Here is a 9204-nt window from a genome sequence, read left to right as displayed (position 1 = left end):
TATTCAGGGTGAAGGTGATGCAGTATCTCCCTCTGCACTCCTATCTGTAACACCACGCTGGGACTACCAGGTGGAAAACACTGACAAGGCGCTCCTTACATATTTGGTATTTCTGTGCCACCAGTGAGGGTCAATCTTTCAGTGAGATCAGCAAGAGAAACCACAGTGCTCCACAATCATTCTGTGTCCCTCCTTCTAAAGAAATCTTTCTGGCAGCATGTGAACAACTGGGCTCAGAAGCACAACAACCAAGGGGGATTATCAAAACCTGCTCACGTGAGCAACTGTATCATGGGGCACATCCCCAGCAGCAACACGAAGTAGCCTCCTGTATTTTCAGCAGGCTTCATATGGCATTACTTACTGTTTAGCACATACACTTTCTCTGCTAAGTAGCTGCTTTCTGTCAACACCGCTATGGCTGGAGTTCAGCAGTAAATAAAGCTTTCCCTGCCCTGTTCCTGCGGCTTGTCAAGTACACCGGACAAAGGTGCCACATAAATGTCACCAGTTATTTTAGGTGATTCCCTAAGGTGGAAAGATGCTATAAAAGATGTCAAGAATAAGTGATATCTCAGAACTCACAGCAGAGACATTATCCTTTTTAGTCTCCTCTCGGAAGCCATCGCATCAGATAGATGAAAAGTTTCACAGAGGTGGCCGAGCACAAGTGTGTGTTCTCCTACAATATTCTTAACATGCTGGAGAGCAGAGAGTTCTTTTCTTTTTTGAATATTTGTTTGAGCATGCCAGCTGCAATCACCCTCGTGACTGTTTTCTGCATTAGAAAATTCAGCCATCTACTTTTTTTTTTGGGTATTCCCTTACCTATCTGTTGTATTTAAGCACTAAAACAGTTGGGAACCCAGCTTCAGCTGGGTTCAGTTGGCTTCAACCAGACCTTTTTTTTTTTTTTCCAAAAGCTGAAAGTGGTGCAAGACCACACATAAACTGTGCTCACATTTTCCTACCTTGCACTTTGGTGTATTAGATTCTGAAAAGCTATGCAGGATGATGGATAGTGATTTCTCTGGTAGACTGCTGTTCAGCTTCTGAAAAAAGTGTTTGAAAATTGAAAAAAAAATGGAATAAGAGAAGTTAGATTATATGAAACAACACTCTAGGTGATCTATCAAAGCAGTTACCTCACATTTTTCCAGCTGCAGCACTGTCCAGCCAAAGTATATAAATACTTCTGGCAAGATACCAGAAAGTTTTGCTAAGCATTAAGAAAGGCCTGATCTTGAAGACAAGATTGATACAATTTAGCTTGGTTGGGATAGCTGATTGTGTTTTATGTGGAATAATTTGGCTTCTAATGCTATTTTCCCCAACTTTTCCTGATGTGTAAGTGAAAGAAGTGAAGGGATATTCAGCAACCCTCATTCCCAGGCCACATCTCTCCCAGAAGCAGACAGAAAGCAGCTAGTACAACTGATGACCCCCAGCTCTAATCAGCCTTCTGTGCAGCAAAAAATATCTTTCTCTCCTTGCAGTTACTCCGAGCAGCTTGCAGCTCTCAGTTTGTGCAGATGCAGTCCAGGAGACTCTGCTGATCCCACGTGCCCCAAACATGACCACTGACAGATTGGAGAAGCATGTGCTGAGCTGCCAAACTCAAAAAAATCCAAACACTTCAGCATATAGCAGAAACAGATCTCTTGTCTGAGCTGATGGAGTAGAAACCCAGCAAGTTTAAGTAGGCTGTGGCACATTGCATTAGAGCTTGAATAATGTGCAGTTTTCCTTTTAACTATTGTTTTTAGATAAGCAGTGTCATAATAAATAGACCTAGCAAGAAGCACTCATTTTTCAGCAGCAGTGAAGCACTCCAAATGAGTGTTTTCTGTTTGACAGCCCTTCTCTCCCACTCACTTCACCCACCTTCCTTCATTCCCTCCTTCACACCAAACTTTTTTCAAAATAAACATCATTTAATTCCATTACCTTTATATATTCAGGTCAAACGCATAGGAAGGAGTGCCAGACATCCACTGCCCTCCAGCTGTGGGCACTCCTCCTTAAATGCCTCACACGCTACTTTGAAAGCAGTCTGATTTTCTCTGCCTTTGGATCAGAAACTGCAGGACCTCCAACGTTCACAGGAGCCTCTTCAATTCCAGGCTGTGCTGTTTTCTTCACTTGCTTTTTGTGCTGGTGTTATCCTTCAGATTTAATGCCTTTTCATTCTTGATGAATAAACATCTGAAGTATTTTCAGATGACATTACTACCTGCTCTCAGCTTGCCAGCTCACTAGATTAAAAGAACATAAACTCTCCTTGCATGACAGTCCCTATTCCCTTGATTTTCCAGTTTGCCTGGTAGGCCCTTCTCTCAATCAGGCTCATTTTCAATTAAGTTTTTAAACACAGGTGACCAGACTTGCACTCACTATTCCAAAGTCTCACCAGTGCCTTGTACAGTGGCAGCAAGACTTCCCTCTCTCTGTTGCAAATATCTCTCCCAATGCACCTTAGATTACGTTTGCCATTCCAGTGGCATGCCCAGTCCAGCAGGACTCACTGCTCCTTCTCCTCCTCCTCCCCCTCCCATTTCTAGCAGATGAGCACCTGAGAAACTCAGTAAAGCAAAGGCTTGGCAAGACAGATGACCACTCCTGCTGCATCTCTTTTTTTAAGGCTGCTCAGAGGAAGAAAGAGGCCTAAATGAATCTGTAGCAGCTGTGACAGCCAGCCAAATCCTGTGAATATGTCCCACTTCCATTTGCTGAGCAGTCCCCAAGATCCAGACCAAGCCACAAACAAGAGCACCTCTTCAACTTTGGGATATTTCTCAGTTGGGAAGGAAGTGAGAAAACAGCAGCAAAGTCACACGCATGCAGACACATTAGATACGACACAGAGACATTATTTTGAGTGTTATAGGTCTAAACGAACTAAGCTGATTTCCAAAGGACATGGGTATTTTTTAAATCAGGCAAAATGTGTATGAGGAAATGAGAAGATAAACATAAAATTTCGCTTTGCAAAAATATATTTTTGTTGAAATATTATCATCACTGTAAACATTTAGGAGGTTCTGCTGTAAAATAAGCAGAATTTTCTGCTGTAAAATAAGCAGAATTTTCTGTGTTCCAAAGAGAAAGCCCAGTACCCACCTTCGTTCTTTCAAACTCATTACTTTCTGTAAGAAAACCATGCCATCTTTCTATTTTAAATTGACTGTAAATTGGGCTTCACACCTGACACCTCAAAGCCGGGCTGAAACGTATGGAAATCTATTAACTTCATACCATGTATTTTAGAATTTTCTTTCCCTGCTCCGTAAGCAGCTTCCAGCGACTGGGCAGAAGACTGACAGTCTATAAAGTAACAGAGCAACTGCCTTGTTTGCACACTCGCTGTGCTCGAAAAGGCCTTGAAACGCCCGATTCCCCAGAGGTCATCCTTGTTCTTTTCTCAGCAGAAAATGTCTCCTTATATTTCCATTCAGCTGTGACATATCTTTATAAATAAAGGATACCTGGTATTTAGGTAGCGATTTCTGTGCAGAAGAATGTAGCAATGCTTTCTTCAGGGCTCACGTAAGTCATCTCACAAGCTGCCAAGAGGCAACACAGAGGTGGGGCTCCTCCCAACGCCTCCAGTTGTGGCCCCAGAGTCTGACCCCTCAGAAAGTACCACTTTGGCAGCATCAAGCCAGCACTAAGTGACAGTAAAAAACCCAAGCCAGAATTGCTGAAACCCATGATTTCCTTAAGATCTACCAGACAGATGTTTAAATGCATTCAAACATATCACAAATAATACAGGTTTCTGTTGCTCAGGAAATGAGGTAACATCTATCAGGTCACACTGCCTATCTTTATGTCAATAGCACTGTCTCAAGCCTGGTTTGTAAATGCCCTATTGTCTCTTTTCATTTATACCATTACCGTGGATCGTGCCACAGCACATTTGTTATAAAATTCTTCAAGAACAATGATAACAAAACCAAGGCAACTACTCTCCTAAGCACTTTTTAAAAAGAGATTTCATTGACAGATAAAGATTGAGTTCTTCCACCCCTTTCTTTATCTGAATATGAAGATGTTGTACAGATGCTTGCCTTGATATTGAAAGACAATTTGAGTCCACATAATTACTGTAGAACAGTGTGTGTGTATACACACACATATAATTTTTAAATATTTGTACTTACTGATTCTACCTTTCAGATGCATTTTAGCATTCTAGGGTAATCAGCTAAGTCCTAGCCATGGATGCAAAAGTAACTACTAGACAATTCCTCACTTCACGTGTTTATTATGCATACAGTATCATAGGCTAATTCTCCCAAAACAAACAAACAAAAAAATGTATTTCTGCAACAACGTTTTAGAATACGTCCATGTGACTCAAAGCGACCCCCAGAAGAACTCCTTTGCACTTGATGGCAGGTTTATGGACATGTTGTATATGTCAGCCTACACCATTTTTAATAATAAAAAAAAGACACTATAATACTGTTTCCTTGTAACTGAGACAGAAAATCATTTGCTAAGAGTAAGAACATTTATTGGTTTTGACATAAAAATTCCATGCTGTGAGGTGGAAACGCTGTACTCCAAATACTGGAAGAAACGTAAAATCTCGAGGGCTATGTTCAGTAACTCTTGGTTTAAAACCAGACGCGACAGGTGCATTATTTAAGAGCTTGTCAGAGATGATCTTGTACAGCACACTACTCCAGACTCATCTCCTCTTATCCCTGGGAAGGGGACTCATATAAATACATAGCTGCATGTCAAGCCCACAATGCCCAAACTATCTCACCACCACTGTGTGTGGTCACTGCAAAACACTAATAATAGAAAAAGTCTTCACTACTGAATGCAACTACTTCTCCCACAGAACCCATGTAACAGCAGGTCTTTGGCTGAGCCTCTTCTGCACACATTTGCTCTGAAAAATTCAAAAATCTTTCCTAGCAGCCATGTTTGATGTTCTTAAACATTACACCAAAACACTGCTGTACTCAGCATCATTTTGATGCCAAAAAGACATAGCAAACACAATATAAATGTGAAATGGTTGCAGAGCAAGCTACTGCTCTGAATTTTCTGATTTCTGCACATGCAAAAATCTTTTACTCAACAGCAATTTGCTCTTCATTCTTTCAGAGCATAAATCCTCGAGTGGAAGTTAGCCATGTCAGGATTGCAGTAGGGGTGATCACAAATATGCTAGAACAGAAGAGACTCAAACGTCCTAACTGTTAAAAACAAAACAAAACACTACAAACCACTAGTAACAAAAAACCAAAAGAACATACCAACAAAATAGTCTGATCAGGTTCTGTAACAATGAGACAGAATTTCATCTGCATAAATTATGGGAGTACTGCTACACTTAGCACCCATTCATTTGCAAAAAGGATCTGACCTAGGTTTCAGAAGAGGATACTCCAGATACACATAGAACTGCAAAGCTGCATTCCTGTTTCCACTAACCTTTCAGGAATAAGAAACTTGAATGTCTGTAACTTGAATATGGAGAATGCAGGCCACATGTTTGTAGTACAAAAGCTATCCGTGACAAAACATTCCCGCACAAAATCAGAGCCTGCAGCAGCAAGAGGAACTTAAGAATGAAAAAGGAAAGTGACCTAATGTGTGCTTAACTGAAAAACAGAAAGTACCACCTTGCACTTACACTGAACCCTGAAAGGGAGAAAATTCAGGATGATTACTTGTTTAACTGTGGTAATCCTGGATTAAAGCACTTAATTCCTACGCTGTTTACAAGCTGTTAATAAAAATATTAATAAGCAGATATATGGCAGGCTGCTTTAAAACTATATTAGTCCACTTTCAAAACTAGCTCTGGTACAAATTCAAGATATGCGGTGTTTTATTCTTTTTAAATGCAGGCTTTATTTTAAGAGTTTAAGGTAATTTCTTATGCTTGAAGAACACAATATTTTCTACAAATATTAAGTAGGTGCTTTTCCTTTTGTTAGTAAATGGAGTATAACCCTAGCCTTTAAAATATGTGAATGGTAAAATAAAAGTTGTCTCCTACATAACAACAGGTAAATTCCATCTCTTCAGACAAGAGTAATGACTAACAGAAAGCATCTGTACAGAATTCATCTTCACAAAGCATTAGCATACTAAGTAGCAGAGAATCTCCATTTGGGTGAAAACTTACAACATTTTGGGGGATATCTGGAAAACTCCTCTTCCCTGTTTACTGTAAGGAATCTGAGAGCTCTGAGGGACAAGTAACAGCATTTCCCTCCACTCCTCTCCACTGACAAGGATCCCAGTCACTCACAGTGCAGATAAATGACCTGATCAGCTTAAGCTTTTAGAATTTCAGAGAAACGAAAACTGGAATTTATGAAACAGCAGATAGCATGGACTGGACCTCACAGCATGATAGGATTACACCTCCAGGAGTTTGTAACATGCACATCAGTTTTAAATACAAGCTATGGGAGAAATATTTAATTCCAATATCCACTTTCCATTTCCTTTTCTCCCACTGCGACTAGCACAACCTCCTCCCTACTGAACTGTGTACAACATTTCTTCTACTTCACTTTATTTTTCTTACCCTAATACTTCCCATTGTTCACGTTAACCTGCAGCCTAACTCTGTTGAGTTCTTAACAAAAAACCTATTGTACTCAAGAGACATCTTTGCATGGGTAGGAGGAGGTTTCATCCCTTAATGACAAAATCCAGGTGTCGTATTCCAGTACATCATCCCTCACCCATATTCTGCTGAACTCTGCAAACTTCAGCAGGCCCAGGAGCTGGAGTTGTTCTGAGTTTCTTTCTCATGGAGGTATGGAATAACATAACGCTTTGTATCAGATGAGAAACTAAACAAATGGGAAGTGGCAAATTCTAGGTGACATGGCTGAAGTCTTGGGGCCTTCAAGAGTTGATACCTCCCAATGCTGAGAGCCACTCAGACTGAAAAATTACATATTAACTAATTTTGTTGATTGGGAAAAACGTGGTGAAACAGGACATTGTCTATGAGTGACAGCATGTATCTGCACTGGCACGCCCTCTGATCATCAGTTCACCTTACAGGTAGCATTCTGCATACTTAAGTGAGATTACTGTACACAAAAGAACAAGGGAGTGAAGAAAGACTTAGAAAAATACATATTAGAAGTTACTTATGTTTAATGCTTAAAAGTCTGAATGCACAAACAATAATCTACCATTATAGAAGTACTGGTGGTCAATACAATGCATTAGAACTATGTACAATGACACAGTTTAGTATCAAAATCTTTCTACAATGTAGAATATTACGAAACTGTTAATGACATCAAACACTAAGCACTTAAGACACCATTTTTTGCTACCACATTTGGAACTTCAATGAACAGTCCATTTTAACTTGCAGCATCAATCCATTTCTAGTACGAAATTAAGTAATTTTCTACTTATACAATAAGATTTATCTACACGGGTCTTTTGATTTTGATCCATAGCAGCAAAGGCACTGTACATCAGCAGATCCACAGACTTAAAAGATTTCTTTTAAAGCATTCAAAAAAAAAAAAAAAAAAAAAAAAAAAAAAAGTCACAGATCATAGTTTAACAGCAACAACAACAACAAAAAAAGATAACATGTCTCTGGCACAATGGCTCAGTCTACGTCCATTTTAGGGACATCCAATTGAGACTTGGATTGAACTGCTGGCAAACAAAACAAGTCCTTTTCCCAAGTGAGAATCCATTCCTTTTTATATGTCAGAATGAGTGCTCTTGTAAATCCTACCTTAGAGGTCATTGCTTTTGTAGTTTGTATATTGGTAGGCATCCATTTTTATTTCAGTGCAGTTTCCAAAGAACATATCAAATATTTTTCATAATCTCTTGTAATTGAAAAATTGCCCAAAGACACATATCCCCATTTTCAAGGAAACGTTGCAAAAGTTTCCAGAAGTTACAAAGGTGATTCTTTGAGGCAACTTATTGTACTCTCTACAATATAACAAAGAGAGGTGTTTATATTAAAAAACCTAGCTTGACACCAAAATGCTTTATGTTCATCAACAAAAAAGCATTGAGAACAAATCTGTACACAGGATGCTATATTAACATTGCAAATATATAAATTAGCACATTCTTACTTAAAGTGAATTTATTTTAGATGTGAACTGAATTTGCCATTCATCACAGGCATGTAGATTACTGGCTACAGTTTGCAATTTCCTAAGTTTCCAAGACTGTCTAAAATAGTTAAGTTACAGCATCTTCCCACCAAATAATTATACTGTAATAACACTTAGAGGTCTTATCCAAGAACAGGACTAAAAAATATAAAAAAGTTTTTTTTTTGGTTTTTTTTCTTTTTTTTTTTTTTTTTTTTTTTTTTTTTTTAAATAGAAACTACAAGCCTATTTAGTGTAGCTTTCACTATCTCCTGAACATCCTTCTCCAAAATCCCCAATTTATCCACTAGCAAAAAAGCAAAGTATTCAATGCACCTTTTAAACTAAAGCCGGGCCAGACAGCTTTATTTAGTCAGTTCATTGTTAGAAAGCCTTCTTTACACAAAATAAATACATTACAGCTATAATACATAATTAAAGAGTCAGGTTCACTGTTAAGTATGCTTATTCAATCTTCTCCCAAATAGCTATCTGACAGTTTGGTATCACAAATTCTTAATGAGCATTCACAAATCAATAGCAATTTAAGAAGGTCAAAATAAATTCCACAACTGCGATGAGCATTTAAGTTCTTAGTTTAGAAAAGGAAAAAAAGAAAAAAAAAAAAAAAAAAAGAAATACAGCAAAGTGCTAGGAGAAGGAGTTCTGCCTGCGTTTAGATTTGTCTCTAATAAATAACTTCATAGACTGTAGCTTTCTTGTCCCCAGAGCCAGTGACAATGTACTTGTCATCCACAGAGATATCACAGCTAAGCACGGATGAGGATTCTTTGGACTACAAGAAAAAGAGAAAAAGAAAAAAGAAGAATTACATCTTTTCAATCCTTCAAACCAAAAGAGCCTGAAAATTAATCAGAAGAGTTTATAGTCAGGGAATACACAGAAAGCTCACTTAAATACCAGCACTACAGGTTTGAATCTGAAGTGAAAAGGTGACAGCTTTTGCTACAAGACTTTCTACAAATTTGTTTCATCCAAAGCTCTATGGCAACACAAAAGGGCAGCAAAAAAGGAAGGGAATGTTTTATTTAATAGACCTAGAGATAACATATCAATC

At 38.5% G+C, this 9204-nt stretch overlaps 1 protein-coding gene across 2 annotated transcripts in view; it reads right to left on the bottom strand.

The window, feature by feature from the left end:
• Window positions 1-5825: 5825 nt before the first annotated feature.
• TLE4 (TLE family member 4, transcriptional corepressor) overlaps window positions 5826-9204 on the bottom strand; it is a 101781-nt gene continuing 98402 nt past the window's right edge. For both annotated transcript variants that reach the window (XM_042877449.1, XM_042877451.1), the window contains exon 20: window positions 5826-8922. In XM_042877449.1, the coding sequence (XP_042733383.1) occupies window positions 8815-8922 (108 nt within the window). In that variant the 3' untranslated portion in view covers window positions 5826-8814. The remainder of the gene's footprint in view (window positions 8923-9204) is intronic.

Source organism: Lagopus leucura, unplaced genomic scaffold (assembly GCF_019238085.1).
Source record: "Lagopus leucura isolate 7727_CA_CO unplaced genomic scaffold, USGS_WTPT01 Super-Scaffold_100018, whole genome shotgun sequence".
In the NCBI taxonomy this organism is placed as follows: domain Eukaryota; kingdom Metazoa; phylum Chordata; class Aves; order Galliformes; family Phasianidae; genus Lagopus; species Lagopus leucura.
This window is presented reverse-complemented; position numbering and strand designations above follow the sequence as displayed.